This window comes from Oenanthe melanoleuca, chromosome 6 (assembly GCF_029582105.1).
Source record: "Oenanthe melanoleuca isolate GR-GAL-2019-014 chromosome 6, OMel1.0, whole genome shotgun sequence".
In the NCBI taxonomy this organism is placed as follows: domain Eukaryota; kingdom Metazoa; phylum Chordata; class Aves; order Passeriformes; family Muscicapidae; genus Oenanthe; species Oenanthe melanoleuca.
In genome coordinates this window covers 18,351,492-18,368,847 of record NC_079340.1, presented here as the reverse complement: position 1 = coordinate 18,368,847, position 17,356 = coordinate 18,351,492, and the positions used below count along the sequence as shown (strand labels likewise).

General features: G+C 48.6%; 1 protein-coding gene across 2 annotated transcripts; it reads right to left on the bottom strand.

The window, feature by feature from the left end:
- Positions 1–7,096: 7,096 nt before the first annotated feature.
- TMEM72 (transmembrane protein 72) lies at positions 7,097–14,656 on the bottom strand. Of its 2 annotated transcripts, XM_056494842.1 has the most exons (6): positions 14,491–14,538; positions 14,092–14,282; positions 10,195–10,261; positions 9,731–9,802; positions 8,920–9,059; positions 7,103–8,743 (listed from the first exon to the last, which is right to left on the bottom strand). In XM_056494842.1, exons 2-6 carry the CDS (start codon positions 14,159–14,161, stop codon positions 8,283–8,285), a joined length of 810 nt encoding a protein of 269 aa, XP_056350817.1. In that variant the 5' UTR covers positions 14,162–14,282; positions 14,491–14,538; the 3' UTR covers positions 7,103–8,282. The 2 variants fall into 2 exon arrangements, with proteins under 2 accessions (XP_056350816.1, XP_056350817.1); XM_056494841.1 differs by having other exon boundaries at positions 7,097–8,743; positions 14,092–14,656.
- Positions 14,657–17,356: the final 2,700 nt, after the last annotated feature.

Genomic DNA, 17,356 nt, shown 5'->3' with positions numbered 1-17,356 from the left:
TGATTGTATCAGTTTGATATTATCCTTGGACTTCAGAATACTTGATAGATAATCTCACAGATTTTATCCAGTTCTTTGATGTTGTGCAGGTTAGAAGGTTTTGGGGTTTTTGTTTATTTGTTTGTTTTTTCTGTTACTGATAAATTTGGTTTTGTTATTTAGTCTGGTGGTGAGACTACACCATTATGACTTTTCTAGAGATGGAATATTTTCTTACTTGCAACAGACTTTGGCTTGCAGAGATCTGTCCGACAGAGAGTGGGTGTATAACCATGCTGCAAAGGTTAGCTCTGTTAGCATGTGAACCCCAGAGGGTTTGCTGCCTTTGAAACATCAAATGCACGATGCATCAGCTACCCAGTGTGCACACAAGCAGTTCTGTCTGAGAAATCCCAGTCACAAACAGTGTCACTGCACCTAACTGGAGACAATCACCCTGATATTTCCCACCAAAGCAACGTGGATTTACCAAGGTGAGACAAAATGAAACAGCAGGCTCTTATTATGCAATGCACATTGTCTTGTTTATTAGTAATAGATAGGGGTGGTCATTTAAGATGAACCTGGTTTGCTAAATGCAATCACAGCATGGGAAGGTGTGGTATCTCCTGGATGAGCTGAGGGAAGGCTGGCTAGCTCCAGCTGTGGGGCTACAAGGATGAGCCATTCCCACGGCTCTCTGTCCCATGCACTGCCCTCCCTCTGCACAGGGAGGTGATGCACACTGTCCTGCTGCTCCTGACACAAAACCCACAGCAGTGCTGCAACAGCACAGGATTGCACAGTGTTCAAGCCACCTCAGAAGTAAAAAGCTGATGGAAAAGTTATACAGGGCAACCAAGCATTGTGGATCCATGTTTCCTTATGTTTGCTATATATTTGCATTTTTTGAATCTGCCTTCTGGGCTTTGAAGGGGAAAGAGACACTCCTAATATATGTGGCAATTTCAGTTCCAAATTCAACTATGTGTTGCCATACTTCTGCTCAGGGAGAAGGAAAAAAGAAATCTCCATTTGTTCGCTCCTGCTTTTCACACACATCCATTTATGAGTGATTCATCCAGGGCAGAGTAAGTTTATAGACTTGTGAACTCAGAGGTTGAAGTTTCTCATTACTCTTTTGAATAAATCAGATTTAAAACATGATTAAATAGATCAAACGAAATATAAACCACAGTATAGTAAAACAGAAATTCTCGTTGGCTTCAGTTCTTCCTAGCAGCTGCACTGCACAGGTATTGAGCCATGTACACACCTACTCAGCTTCACAAGAAAGCTCATCATAGATGTCAAACTTTTTCTAAAAAGGATAGAACAAAGGCAAAATGCTATTAACAAAATTATCTTTTATCTTAGTAACTACAGCATTAAAGTCATTGTAAAACAGATAAATGTTTTCAGAAATACAATTTAACTTGAAATTTCTAACTACTGTTAAATGAAAACTCTTTAAAACTTGATTAACAATTGCCCTTGCTTATTTTCTACTTGAGATTAGTTTTGACTGAATTCCAATTTTGACTGTACTTGCCTGAGATGTAAAATCTTTTTAATAAGAAAAAACACCCATCTGAATGGCTGATCTGAATGCCAGTAACATGAAGGTTACAGTCCTATAAAAAAGGCTTAAGACATTGCTCAACTTAATTTTTCTTACACTTTTGTTTTTAATTGTTTTACAGACTCAGCTGGTTGTAGGACAGGTATTTGAATAATTATTTTTTGAATAGATGTATTGAGTAAGAAAGCTCAGTTTGTGCATGGCAGTTCTGTGCAGTCCAGAGGGGCTGCATGAGCATTTCACAGCTGACACAAAAGATTTCACAGCTATAGGCAAGTAACAAGGAAATAGAGAATCTATCCAGAATGGCACACAGGGCATTGTTTTGGGGCAGAACCAGCACAGTGACTGCAATAGCATTTTCATGGCAATATCATTCTGTGTGGCATTTTTTACTTTACCTTGTCTGGAAGTTGGTCCCACATGATCTGTCACGGTACCCTGTCTAGATACACAGTATTGATGGAGTAATTCATACCTGGGGCATGGTTTCAGGACAAGCAGCACTGAAATTAAGGGGTTTGAGGCATTGTTAGTTGTAGCTGTGGGACATAAAGCAAAAAATATTTTGCCATTTTGTGCCAGCTTTTCCATGGCTGAAAGTGCTATGTGAGTGGAAAACAAAAAGACATGGAATTCTGACAGAAGGAATCAGCTTGAATAAGGAAGTGTTTCTTTCTGTGATTACTAGCTGGAAGTGAAGAAAACATAAAACAATGAGCTTGATAAAATGGTTATAGCAGAAATGTAGTATTTTAGTACTGGATAAGAGCCAGGAAAAGTAACGACAAAAGCAGAGCCTTCTCCATTTCCAGAACAGTCAGCAAGAATTTGTTTGCAATTTCCTTCTTAGGACACTTCCATAAGAGATGTTGACAGTAAGACTGTCATATTTTTTACCCTGTCACAACATGTGAAACACGTAACATGTCTATGCTGGAGAGGACACTGAATTTCCATTTCTGCAGCTGATTATTTCTCCTGAGCTTGAAGATGCTTGCGTGAGAAACAGATGCTGAGATGGAATAAGAATTATTTAGAGATTAAGAAGCTGGATTTCACTTTCCTGCCTGAGCCTGGGTTTTTGAGGGAAAGGTGCTGCTAAAGGATACAATTTCCTTCTCGAGTCCAATTGGCCAAGAACTTCTCAGATCAACACCCTTGCCACGCTGCTACATACACAGAAAAGGGCTGGGGACAGTTTCCTCAACAGACACAAAAGTAGAATAAGTAATAAAGAACCCAGAGCAAGTCTCCCCACTCTGAAAGGGAGAAATGGAGGGCTACTACATCAAATTCAAAAGTCCTATCATTATATCAAATTGCCCCAGAGAATTTTACTAGAGAGTAGCCAGTGTAGAAGTTCCTTCCCCTCAGTTTTGTGCATGATAAAACCTTTTTGTGCTCCTCTGCATTCTCGTGCTGTTGAAGAAAATAATGCCATCTAGCAAAAAAACATTACTGAAAAAAACCAAACTGCTGTTTTTTAAGGCACAAATGCTTTAATTTCTTTTTTTTATATATACTTCATCAGCAGGCGTCAAGAGTTGGGAGGTGAGGTTTGCCAAAAAAGCTCTGGAAAAACAAATAAGTTAACTAGGACCGCTCTATAGTCTCTCTTCTCTAGGCACATCCCCTGTGTCTGCTTCCTGCTTTCCTTCTAGGCACAAACTGGAATATCTGAGCCCCTCTGCAGTGTTTGAAAACCTCGTCCAAAGCTGCAGCTGCAAGCGGCCATGCCCCACTGGTCACGTGACCCCTGGCATCATGAGGCCCTGCCCAGCCACGTGACCCCTGCATTGTCACATGGCCCCGCCCCCAGCCACGTGACCCACCGGTGCCATGTGGCTCCGCCTACCCAGCCACGTGTCTTTCCTGTGTCACGTGCCCCTGCCCCACTGGCCATGTGACCCCAGCAACATCCCTTGGCCCCGCCTCCCCAGCCACGTGACCACCCGGTGTCACATGGCTCTGCCTCCTGGCCACGTGACCCCCGGTGTCACGTGGACCCACTTATCCGGCCACATGACCCCCACACTGTCGGGTGGCCCCACCTCCCTGGCCACATGACCCCCACTGGCATCACATGACCCCTTGGTGTCACGTGGCTCCACCTCCCCAGCCACCTGATCCCTAGCATCACATGGTCCCACCCCACCGGCCATGTGACCCCACCAGTCACATGACCTCCCCAGCCCCCTTCCCCCCTGGACATGGGTCCGCCCTGCCGGCCACGTGGCCGTGCCCCACCAAAGTTTCCTGATGTCACCCTGGCGGAGGCATTTGGTGCTCCAATGGCAGCCAGGGTTCCAGGTCATGGGCAATTTTATCTGGGAGGAATCCTGTGCCATTTGGAATTTCAGCAGGCAGAAGCTCACTCCTGGCTACAGGGCCCTGACATGAAAAGCTTCCCATTTCCATGGCAAACAAAACTCACCCCCCAGTTTCCTGATGTCAGTTTGGAGGAGCTAGTACACAGCTACTCTTACAGAGGAGTTTTGGAGAGGGAGGGGCAGGAAGGAACTGTGCAATCATGTCACAGTGCATAATTTTGTTTGGTATGATTTAATCAAGACAATATTTCTTTTTAAATAGTGCTCTGGAGGGGAAAAGTTTGGGGTGAAGAAGTGGCTGGGCAGAAGGAAGAGATGAGAGTGGAATAAGGATTAGTGTTAAGATGCTGTTCACAACTTCCTCCTAAACTGTAGGAAGTCCAGGATGCGATGAGGAAGAGCTGCCAATAAACACTACTCTTCCCTTTTTTTCCTTTGTATTTTTTTTTTTTTTTTCTGTCTGATATCTGGATGCCCTCTTTAGTCTGTGATCCAAAGACCTGGGTTGGTTCCTGGTGTTTGCCTAGAGCCTCAAAACAAGATTGAATAATGCTGAGTGAATAATTGCCTAGTATTAGAATCCAAAACCTACCTCGAACATTCATTAGGATATAACCTATGCAATCATTTCACTAGTGGTGAGTCAGCTGATATATGGTGGCTGGAATTCACATTCCTGCTTTTGCATCATGACAAGCAGACAAGGGAGCTAACAGCTCCAAGCAATTGCTGGCAGGATTGGGATCTAGTTTTGGTTTCTGTGACTTCTCTCAGCACAAAACAGAAACTGCATTTCTGTCCCAGCACAGGGGAGAATCTCCTGACTGGGACAGGAGAAGGTGCAGGGCTGAAGAGTGGTAGGGTTGCAGGTGTGTTAGTGAGCAGCACTTGGAATCAAGTGGAGACAGGTCCTCTCCTGCATGTGGATGTGACTCAATACTGAATGAGAAGCCACCAGTGCCACTGATGCTGATGCTGGTGTTTGCTGATGTGAGTGTTGCAGTTACAGGTTCAAGCAGGGCATTTTTTATTTTAATTACTGACACTGCAGAAATGGATCACTTTTCTCTCCAAGTGTGCCTTATTTTCCTAACACTGCTGGTTTTGGGTAAAACATTTATACCCATGTTTCAAATATGGAGCAGTGCTCAGAGAAATGGGGGACCAGAGTCTCTGTGGGGATTTAGGGATTAGGAGGGCGACCATCCAAGTCCCTGGTGTGAGGTGGGAGCACTGTGGTGGGGCAGGCAGTGTACCTGTCTCCAGCACTCTGCAACTACTACTTGTACATTGGAAGAAGAGACAAACTGTAAGTGAAGCTTGCAGCAAAATCTTGTTTTCCTGAATATAAAATTTAAAATGGAGTAACTGCTTGCAACATACCAGTTCACTATGTTTTGATGGGGGCTGTCAAGCAGCATTGTAGAGTGTTTCCTCTTCACACATAAAGCAGGCAAATTTTTCCTGATGTAGGGGAATCTTTGGAAATTTGGAAGGAAACAATTTCTGCCAGGATTACCTCACAGAGTTTTACCTTTCACATGTATTTCTTTTGGATGATTCATCTCATTTCCTTTCAGTATGTGAATCCACAGGAGTTTATAGCTTTATGCACTCTAACTCAGTGGATTAATCTCAATGGACCAGCTGAGTAATGATTTTTTGCAATGCAGGCAAAAATTACATAGCAGAGTTCATGTAGTGGTGTGTGGACTTACAGCTCAGGCAGCTCACATTCAGATACAGTGCACTCCAAAGTTAATAGCATCAAGTTCTCCCTCTTTTTCTTTCCCTGCAATTACCATGCATATATGAGAGCTTTTCTCATACAGACCCCCCACAGCCCTCTACAGCATCTCTGGTGCTTTCAGTAGCCCCTGGGATGGCTCTCACAGCTAGATGTAGAGACTGGGGCCAACAGAAGAGTGCACACTTGAGTGAATAATCTCTGAGGCCTCTGCAAAGTCATCTGACACCCCCTGAGGCTGAACATTTCCTCTGCACTGGGTTTTAAAGAAAGCCTGAGGCTTTGTTTCTTTAAGCAGTTGAGCTGCTCTAACAGCCTGCTGACTCTGAAAGAAGTTCTTTTATCCCCCATCCCCTTCATTTGTGGCTGGCCCTCCCTGAACTTATTTGGCTCATTACCCAAGAAGATAGCCACCTGCTTTCTTTTTCCTAATTAATGCTCCTCTGGGCTAACAGGTCTGTGCACTGATGGAGCTGGAAGGTGGTGGGGTGGGTGGTGAGGAGCAGAGAGGGGGATTTACAAATGGACTCTTTGGCAGGAGAACCTGGGAAGCAGCTCAGGTGCTGTTTGAGGTGCAGCTTGTCTGCCTCTGAAGGAGCAGCCACTTCCCCAGCATGGATGAAGCTCTTGGCAGACTCCAGGGTGAGTCAGCCATGGACCTTAACTGAACAGGCAATTTAATACCACAGAGAAGACAAGAAGCTTTTTTTCCCAGCCTTAATCTCCTGAGCCAACTAGCTGTGGGGTTGGAGAAGAACCAGGCCAACACAAAGGAGCATGCAGGAAAAGCAACCAGATCCAATGCTGGCTCCATGAAACCTGGAAAAACACCTCACCTGTAGCTTCATCCAGTCTTGCTTCTGAAGAGAAACCTACAACAGACTTTTAAAAGATGAGGCTAAAAATGGAAACCTAATTGTGGGGTCTCTAATAACTGCAAATGCATTTTGAGCACTTCCCAGAGCAATGAAATTTGCTCCCTACACACTTCAAAGTGCCAAAGGTGCTGTCACCACATTGCTTTGCCCCTAGCCTGCTGGCCCTGCTGCCCCACAGGTACAAATCATGGGGCTGGCTGATCAAGTAAGGGCTGAAGGATGCAATTTGTGGCACAGCATCTGTTCCCACGCAGGCTGCCCAGGAGCTTTGTTGAGGGCTAGAGAACAGTCCACAGCAATACAGTCTTTCTCTTGTCAGCAGATTGCTCGATATATTGGGAACAGTGCCTTTTCAATGAAGTTTATCTCCCTGTGTGCAATTAATTATGCAATGTTCAAAGAGGAGCCTTGGATGATGAAAAAAGCTGACTTTGCTGATGAAAATGGCTCTAATTGCAGAGCAGATGTGTGGTCAAGCTGGGGAACCAGCTCTGCCTATTTGGGCAGAGTAGGCTGGGGTATCCTGTTAGCATGGCTGGGCTGGGACCTTGGTGCAGCAATATTTGTCACCAACTTTAGAGGTAAATAGCTTTATTTTTTTTATCTCCTAATGTGATGAATACACCAGGTCGAGGGTGAAGCTGTGGTTGGATCCTGATAGTTGCTGCTATCAGTTGTGCAATGTTAACTGGGTGCAATTTTCTGAAGATATTTTTACAGGTGCAAATCCACCCTCAAGATACATGTGTACGTGATTCTTCCCCAGCACACCATGACAGGGGGGAAGGTTAATTTCTGCAGCCAGAAACAGGAGGTCTCTAATCCATGTATCATGTTTAGAGCAGATTGATACCAGCTACTATTTTAAATGTTGGTGATGCAACAAAAAGTTTTTTGTCTGTGTCTCGTAGGACTGACAAGTGTGTGTAACACTTCATAAACTGCTCTTGTCAACAGTTTCATTATTAAAATATTGTAGTCAAAGATTGTGAGTCAATATCTTTCATCTTCTTACTCATCCGTATTGCAAATTAGAAGTCACTTAAAAAGAGTTTATTAAAAAGTTGCACTGGTTTCTTATCTCAATTGCCTTCTGATTACACTTTGACCTACACTGCTTTCCTAAACGATTGCCTCTTGGAGAGCTGAGATCTTAAATAGAAGAAATAATGTATTTATAAGAAAAACAGCCAGCTAACTGCTTCAACCTTATAAATAGTCTAGCAGGTCCCAGGAACCTGCCAGGGGTGTGCTAGTGTTCATGTTTCCAGCCCACCTCCAGAATACATTCTGTGTGTGTCAGGCTGCTGCAGGTGCTGTGGGGGAGCCTGCAGGCTGCAGTGCCCTGTGCAGAATGCAGCCCAGCCCTGAGTCTGCAGTGAGCACTGGGGCCAGAGGGACAGAGTGCCCCAGCAGAGGCTGCTCCGGGGCACGGAGCTGTCCCCTGCTGCTGCTGCTGCCAGAGGGAGGCACAGCGTGGCTGTAGTGCCGGGCAGGAGCACTGCAGTGTGTGCAGGGCTGAGCAGGGGTGAGGCTGTGGGACAGAAACCTCGCTGTGCTGGCTGGACCCGGCTGAGCCACCGCCTGTCCCCTGGGCCTGCCATAGCGCGTGGGGCCAGGGAGCGCAGGCAGCCCTGAGGGGGGCGGCACAGCTGTCACCCCAAAGTACAGAAGGCAAAAAGGGCCATCTCCCGGGCCCTTTGGCTGCTGGAGCTCCTGTTCCAGGCTGGCAGGTCTGTCCTGTCCTCGCTCCTGCTGAGGGCTCAGAAGAGGCCGGCAGAGCTGAGAGGGGCGATGACGACGGGCGCGTCAGGTGGGGTGAGGATGGGCGTTGTGTCCGACGTGGTCTCCTCAGCCTCGCTCTCCACATCCTCCGAGTTCTCGCTGACAGAGGGGATGATCTGCACCACCTTCTCCTGGAAGTGCACTTGCTTGCGAGGCGCTGGCACGGCTGCTGGCTGGGCAGCAGTTTCTGGGGCTGAGCTCCTGTCCATGCTGCCCTTCAGGATGCTCTTCATGTGGCCCAGCAGCGAGCGGTGCTGCTCCCTCTGGGCCCCGTGGAAGGTGTAGGTCTGCTCAGTGTCCCCAGTGATGCTTGGGGCTGCCTCGGTGGCTGAAGGGTCCACGTACTGACCCGCCTGGGGATGCGCCTCTTTGTGCCCTGGGCTCTTCCTCCTCTTGCTCAGCAGGAAGTAGGCCAGGGCAGTGAGCACCAGCATGGACCCTGGGGACAAGACTATGTTGGCTGAGGGCTCTGGCAGGTGGGAAGACCTTGCCAAGCAGCACTTGGTCGGCCTAGCCCAGTGCCATTGGCCACCAGCTCACCTCCCTGCGCATCCCCACCCCTTGACAGACCATGCTCCACTTCCATCTGCACTATTCCCAACCCAAGCTTCTCACCAGGGATGGTGACGTGCCAGACGAGGACAGGATGCAGGAAGCATGCCACTGAGAGCAGCGTGTACCCCAGGAATTTCTGGAAGCTCCCTGGGCGCCTGGCTCGCTTCCAGCAGGCCTGTGCCAGGAATTCAGGCTTGTGACTGGGGAGAGAAAGAGAGGTCCTTGTGGGACGAGGCACCAACCATATGCCAAGAAGATTTGGTCCTAACCATGACCCATCTAGATGTGCAATCCTCACTCTGGTTTGTCAGGAGATAGGTGTGGTTTCAGGGAAGGTAAGCAAAGCCTGAACATCTCCTGTTGGGAGAAGAGCATTTGCCAGAGGCCAGCATCTCACTAATCAAGTGCCTACTGTTTGGAGTAAGGTGTTGCCTCTAAGCTGTGAGGACTTTTGAGTTTATGCTAGAAGACAGCAGCAGTGCTCAGCCTCTGAAAAGGATATAAGGATTGTCCACATTTTAACTCCTGTGCTGTCTCTAGAGGGAGCTGAAGCTCACCCTGGGATCTGTTTCTTTTTTCAACCCTGGTACCTTGTGCCTACACAGTGTGTTAAGCAGATGCTGAAGACCAGGGTTTGTTGTGCTGATGCTCAGGAAATTGGGCACAAGCCTGGGTTAAAACACAGGTTTAAATGGCTGTGCACACGGACCCATTTACCTCCCCCCTGTCTGAGTGCACTTGCCTTGGCATTAGGGGCAGGACCTTTGGTCTGGCACTTGCAGCTCCCCCAGATCTGGTGTTGCCTGTAAGGGGCAAGGTCCCTTTGGAAGGTCCCACCATGGCTGGAGAGTAGTGGGCAGGGTCTACTCACGTGAAGCACATCTCCAGGAGCAAACTGATAAAGAAGAAGCCTTCACAGACAGTAACTGCAGCCCCTGAAAAACTGAAAGGTGGAGCTGTCAGGGGAGCAGGGCTGTGTTTGAGTATGTTCTCCAGGTGGGCAGAAAGGGCACAGGGGGCCAGAATTTACTATCTGGTTCTCAACACAGTCTGTGTGCTGGGATCTGAACACCCTCTGCTCATTTGGTTTGTGGAGGAAAACTCACAGCCTTTCTGCCCCTGGGGAGTCAACCTGCAACCAGTGTCACCCCTGGCCTGCCTGAGTCTGCAGTAGCATCTCTTTTTCTAACAGAAATAGCTTATTTTTCTGAAACATCAATATGGAGATCTGAAATACCCAGAGCCTTGGACACTGTTTAGTCTGATGCTACATACGATGGAGGGGTTGACCTTATCACTCCTGCCAGCTTTGATTTCAAGGGCAAAAATACTCACAGTAGATAGAAGGCCAGGCTTTTGAACTGTCCTTGCTGCAGAGTTTCTACGCCCACACCGATGAGCACTAGAAAGAGAAGGCAGGAAAGATGCTGACTGCAGGGTTCATTCCCAGTTCCCTCAGCTCTCAGGATAGATGTCCCCTTTTCCCCAGGGGCTAGCAAGGCAGCTGCTCCCATGCAGGGCAGCATGTTAGGACTGCCAGCACCAGTGATTCATGCTGACTCACCAGCCCAGAAGAGTCAGAGCTGAGTGCTGCCCTTGACATACAGCCCTGAAACTCATCCCAGCTGCACCCCTGTTATGGCAGCCTTGCCATTGTGTGGGCTGGAGAAAGGTGCCCTGGGAATACCAGCTGGGGGAGGCGAGCAGCAGCGTCCTGTGACTGTCCCACCCTCTGCCCTAGTGCCACCTCTCAGCTGCCACAGGGCCCACTGCCCCTTCCTTCTCTGCCCAGGTCCCCCCAGTGCCTGCCAGCCCCATTCCCTTGCCCTCCCTGCTTGCCCAGGCCTGCTGCACCCAACACATGGCTGCAGAGCAGAGGAACTGTGCCAGATCCCTTCATGAAGGGCTGTAGCCATAGCATCAGGATCCTTTGCTAGACAAACAGAAAAACATATAATGGGAGCAGGCAGATTAAAAACAGGGAATGAACATTCTCTCAGTGCCTCTGCCAGTACAGAACACCAGGGAGTCAGTTTTAGGGGGATTAAGAGTATTAGCAAGGCTAAAATCTTTGATGGACTGGTCAATAGCTTAGGGGATGGAAAATTTCCTTCAACATCCTTCAGTTCCCTTCAAGATTATTTCTAAAATGGAGCAGATATCTAATGCCTCACACCAGCAGCACCATGTTGGTCAGTACATGCCAGTTCACAGAGCACAAGTGTCAGCAGTGTGGAGCTGAATGAAGCCCAGGTTCCACAGCCAGAGCATTGCCTTGGGCAATCTCCTGTCTGCACCTGATGTCTCCACCCCTCACGGAGCAGTCCCCACCCATCCTCTGGTGCTCAGGAGTTCACCACTGGTCCTGTTCCATGCACACTGGCCAAGGTTTGAGGTGCAGGTTGGATCCATTTCTCTGAGCAGTGTTTTGCCCCATCTGGAGAAGGGTACCAGGCTCCCAAACAAGGACACAGATTGGTGTCCATCCAGACTGCAATGTAGGGTCAGCTTTCCCACATGGGCTGAAAGAAATCCCTCTGTGTTTTCCCTGTGTCTCCTACAGCTGCTGGCCCCTGTCAGACAAGGGAACACATGGGGCCCATGTGCTACCCTTCCACACTGCCTTTCCAGCCCTAAGCAGAGCACAGGGAAAGCAGTCTCATCAGAGGGCTGTGAAGCTGCAGGAGATGTGTAATCCCACGTGCAACGTACTGTCTTTTGCTATCTTGTGACTGAGGACCATTCTTTATAATCTTCCCTACAAATGTGGAGTTCATTCATTCTCATTCATTCTCATTCATTCATTTATTCATTCATTCATTCTCTGTGGATGAATGCAGAATTCTACAGCTTGGCTGCTAGCTCAAGCCTTTGCTCTGGATGGGGAGATTTCCTCCTTTTGCACAGCTTCTGCTTTATCCACAAAGCTGTTTGGATGAAGAATCTGCAAGAAGAAAAGAGCTGTTTCGAGGTGTTTGTTTGGACTAGTCACTGCCTTGATTTGGATCTTGTCCAAACCATGTGGCTAAAGGCACATGATTAGGAATTAAATGGTTGAAAGCATGAGAATTAAGAAATAAATAGGAACTCTTTCCTAGATGCAAAAAAACACAAGGCCTAGAATCACTGAACTAGAGATGCAGCAAATCACAGGGCTGTTTGACTCTGCTAACTTGCCATAGGACAGGTTAGCCATTTTCTGATACAAAGGAAGCCCTGTAGCCTCACCATTGCAGAGAGCCATTACACTCCAAGCTCCTGGGGGAAGGAGAGGTTTATATTATGTGGGTAACTTGTATTTACTAGCAGCATAAGGAGCTGGCCAGGCCTTCTCAGAATCAATTAGTGAAGCTGATGCACTCTCCATTTCGTAGATTTTTTTCAAACAAATCCCATGGGAATTTCTTCTGCATGGTTTCCATTTCATTCAAAAGCCTCACACACCTCATCAGGCACTAAACACTGCATCAAGCTGATTTCTTACTCCATTGAAACACACAGAGGAATAAAACACAGGCCCATCCCATTCTTCATGGCCCTTTTGGGAAAATCAGGTGATACTGGGAATGCATCAGAGCTATGGAAAAGCACAGTGAGTTGCAGTGCAGCTCTCTATGCCCTGTGATGCAAAGCAGACAGATAACTTCAGTGCTCATTAAAAAAAAAAAAAAATTGAAGAAAGGTGTGCAGATGCTGCAAAATGGTGAAAAGAAAACATGTAGGAGAGAAAGATGATATTCCACTAACACATTTTTACATTGTAAACTACTTTCAGTTTTGTTGTTTATCTTTTGTTGTTTATGGTGACAAGCTCACATTTTCCCCCAGGAAGATCTCTATGAGTTTCCTTGGAGTTTTAAGTGAGAATATGACCAGTGTGAGGCTCATGGAGGCTCAAAAGGGTGGGGATGAAGAGATCTGCATTTTCTGATAAAAGTTGTGTCCCATCTCACACTGTTGCAGTATCATCGTGACATGGACTTATCTACTGGGAGTTTGTACAAACTCAGAGACTCAGATCTCTGCCTGTTATCAGTATCAGTCCTTTAAAGCACATTCCATCACCCCAGCTGTGTCCTTGGGAGCCTGTGCACACTTCAGCTGACCTGTGTGCTTTCTACTTTGTCCCTGGTTTGAGCAAAGTGTCTTTTCATGACTGTCTGCAGCTGATAAAGGAAATACAAAGGTAGGAGGGCCTGCTGTGACTTACTCTTCAGTGTCTGACTCTGAAATCCCTGGGGCTCTGAAACAGGAACCACAGGTACCACCTCAAGTCACCTCTCACCAGGGACCTCTGGGTCACCCCTCCAGCCTTCAGACAAATCAGACCCTTTGATTTCTGCTTTACTCATGGGGAAGCTGAGGCAGAGAGTGCTGCCTGTCCTGTCCCATAACACCTAGTCAGCAGCAGTGCCAGAGCCAACCCCTGAGCCCTCTGCTTTAGCTGATTCCCCAAGTCCCATCTGGAGATGCTCCGTGTGAGACAGTGTTCCATCTTCATGAGTGAGACACTGTATCTGACACCTGCCTCAGAACACCTGCCTTTCATCTGAGACCAAGCACTTGGGTGTGTCCCCAAACCCAGAGCACCCTGGTCCAAAGCAGCCCCTGGCAGCGGGTGAAAGGACCGACTCAGCAGGGAGCAGGTGGGTGAATTGATGGAGTTTGTACTGCAGCTATAACCTGAATTGCTCTGAGCTGCTCCTCAACAGTCAGAGTAGTACTTTTATAGTAGTACTTTTATAGTAATACTTTTATAGAATGGTTGGGACAGAACCTCTCCACCCTGCCTGGCACAGGACATCTCACTGTGCACACTACAAGGAGCTCCTCCTTCATCTTTGCATCCCACAGTGTAGCCCAGCAGTTTTGCACAGCCATGAGTCTTTTGCTTTTCAGTCTCATTCACATCTTGCCTATGCCTATGTCTATTTTAGAAGAATACAGTTTAATTTTATTTGTGTGTGTGTGTGTGTGTGTGTGTATGTGTGCCTTAGCTTGCCCTCTGAATGCTGGCAGTCTTTCTGATGTCTCACTGTGCCTCCCACAGCATTTGGAAAGAGCCTGGCCAGGCAGCCAGCACTCTCCCACCCTGGGTCCCCAAGCAAAGGTGAACAAGTTTCCTTGTCCCCCTCATAGGATGCTGCACTGGCCAAAGGCAGGGAGGCAGCCTGGAGTCCCAGCACCCACTCTGTGCCTTTTAGCCCCAAAGACAAAGAGAACTGCTCTTACCTGCTGCGGTGGAGATGCCCAGCAGTCGGCAGGTGTACTCCAGGGCGCTCCAGAGTGCCTTGTGCTGCATGGCGAGGAGATGAAGGCTGCGGTACCGCCAGGCACAAACTCCTCCTCAGAGCCCCCGCCTCAGCGTAGCCCAGCAGCTCCAAAACAGGCAGAGCCTCTGTGTCCTGCACCGAGCGACCTTCCTGGAGGAAAGGGCAGTGCTGCAGGCCTGGCCAGCTCCACAGGGCCTCCCGGGGAGGGTGGTGGGCAGTGAGTGCCACCCAGGGAGCCGGCCAGCGCTGCTGCTGCCGCCGTGGGGGCTGTGGAGACCCAGCTGCTGCTGCTGCTCTGCCTCCGGCCCGGGTGATTAATGATTGCTGAGGCAGGGGTGCGGCTGTGGGAGGTTTGTACCCCAAGTGCTGGGTGCACGGCCTTCCCTGCTCCTGAGGTGGAGGCTCTGGAAGCCCAAGCTGATTAAACGAATGTGAAGTCATTAGTGCTGTGCAGCTCCCGGCAGGTTAACCATTTGTGAGGATGGCGATGTTTGCTCTTGGCAGGAGAGCAGCACGTTTCTGGCAAGTCACGAGGGGCACCCCAGGCCCACTGCCCACTGCAGCTGAGCCCGCCGTGGCTGCTGCTCCCGGCCAGCTTCCAGCAGCACGGCTTGGGAAGGGTCTGTGCTGATGGCAGCCACAGGAGCAAGATCACACCTGTTCAGAGGGGTCCCACACACCTGGGACAGCCACAGCAAGGCAGATCTGATCTTCTTTTGGCAACCCCAGGGAAATGTGGTTTTGTTTTGCAGCGACCAGGGCCATTTGAACAGCACCAGGCTCTCACAAGAGTTATAACACACAGAATGAGCTGCACACACACTTTGGATTTGGTAGACAGCCTGGGGGTCCTTGGCTTGTCCCTGCAGGACACAGTGCCTCAGGAGAGGGGCAGCCCTACGTATATCTGAAGGACACGCCAAGAAAACAGTGGCTGTTCTGGACCCCAGCCCCACATTCTTTTCTGCTTGAACAGGGTGCATCTCGCTGGAGGTCACTGCCGATCCCCACCTGCTGCCACCCAGGGAAGAGGCGGTGTGGGCAGCAGCATGGCACTCCTGGCATGGCAGTGCCAGCAGGAGGGTCATGTGAGCACAGCACAGCCCCAGTGGGCAGCACAGAGCTGTGGTGCCTGCAGGGCTGTGCTTCACAGGTCAGTGAGCTCACCTTGTGCTGCAGCCCCTGCATCCTGCGCTGGGTGGGAAGCTGCTGGGGGCGAGGGACTGGGTGAATCACGCTCAACTCACACACAGACAGCCCTGCAGGGAGGGAACAACCAGCTGAACCTGTCCTCCTGTGATCCCTTCTCACCTGCCTGACATCCCAAGGCTGAGCCTGGTCAGTATGTGTTGTACTGACTTGTCCTGGGAGTAGAGGTGACTTGTGCCAAGGACACAGTGACAGCTTCCCTTCCGTGGGTTCTTGGTCTGTATTTCAAACTGGTATTTTCCCAGGGCAGCCAAATGCCTGAGCTTATGAAATGGGTTCATGGTTGCTGTAAATAACTGCTGATACTGGTTTTTTGAACATTCAGAAGGTTTTGAGTGGCAGAGATTTTGCAGCAAGACATCCTGACAAGGTTTGAGCACAGTTCACGTTTTCCATGTGACAAATGGAAAGGTCCACAAGAGAAGGGTTTCCAGAGCATCCTGAGGGGCAATGCTGAATGGTGGAAACCCAACTCATGCCTCTGCTTTTTGGCACTGTCACACTTTGGGTGTTCCCATTTCCTCTTGTCCTCCTGCACCGCCTCAGGTGTCTGATGGAGCTACCTGTTTTTCCACAACTGGTGACTCAGTGGTGAGCCTTCCTTTTCAAGAGAGTGGAAATCAGAGGCAGCCAGCAGGGAAGGTTACATGAAGGCTGGGGAAAAACCCAGCTGGGATACCTGCTGCCCTGCCTGCTATGGCTGGGCATTGCCTGGGTGATCCCCAGTGCTTTGCTGCAGGCTCCAGGAGCACCCTCTGCCTCCAGTAATCACCAAAATTGCTTAAAGCCCCTGAAGATTACAGAATACAAATTTACAGAATATTCTGAGTTGGAAGGGATCCACAAGGGTCATTGAGTCCAACTCTTAAGTAAATGGCTCCATATGTGGATTGAGCCCACAGTCTTGGTGTTATTAGCACCGTGCTCTAACCAGTTGAGCAAATCAGGGATTCCCAGGATATACAGGTTGTACAAGTTCTTTCAGGTTGTGCAGTCTGGATGTTTTTTTCCTTGCTGTCATGTTTGTTTTTTGACATTGAATTCAAAGTGTCTCTTTACAAATATGAAAAGTAGAAAAGTAGTTTAAAAGCAAATTGAGGTAAGGAAGACTTAAGAGTCTTTCAGAACGACTTAGAGCCATGAGCTTTGGCTTGAAGAGATGCAGAAAACAGTGCAGCCCTGAGCTGTGACCACCCACCCTTCAGCAGCACCCAGCACTGCTCAAGGCAGCAAGATTCTGCCTCCTCCCAAGGGGGGGATCCCCTTAGCCAACATGGGCAGTGCAGCACATTGGGCTCTTAGTCTGGCACTCTTATTAAACTTCACTGAGCTCTCACCCAGAAAGTAAATGACTTTGTCTAAGTGCCCTTGACAGCAATGTTTCCTTTCTGGAAAGCAACATGCCCCAGGGTTTTAAATAAATGTAAATGTATGGGTGCCAGTGGTGGTGGTCATGGAGGAACAGAATTTATTTGGAAAAGGCCAATTAATACATTAACAATTTAAACCTTCCATCTCCTCCCCATGTTCCTTTGGCTGCCCAGCCCCCATCCTCTGAGTGGGCCTATATTGGCCTTCCTGAGGGTCCTTGTCCCCCATGTGGGGAGATCCTTAGCATGGGGCAGCACACAGCCTTCACTAACTCTTCCTGTGCACTAGGTGATTCTCTCACTCCAGTGCCCAGCAGGGTAGCATGGAGAGAGCTGGTATCCTCAGACTGGTATCAGCAGCTCCTTCCTTCCATTTAGGATTTTTTGGCTAGTGTTCCTACAAAGCAACCTCGCATGAGTTTGATTTTTCTTGGTAGAAGGGTCCCTTCTCCTTCTGCCTCTGTTCAAGTGGGGAGATGATACCCTTAATGAAGGTGTGTTTTAGTGAGGTTTCTGGAATGAGTTTATGCAGTCAGAAGAGGACTGGCAACTTCTGAGCTCAGAGGGGTTTAATAGCCTGTAACCAACATTGCAAAACCTATGCAGCAGCACAGGCTGTTCTGGGACATGTAACAGCAGTGGTCC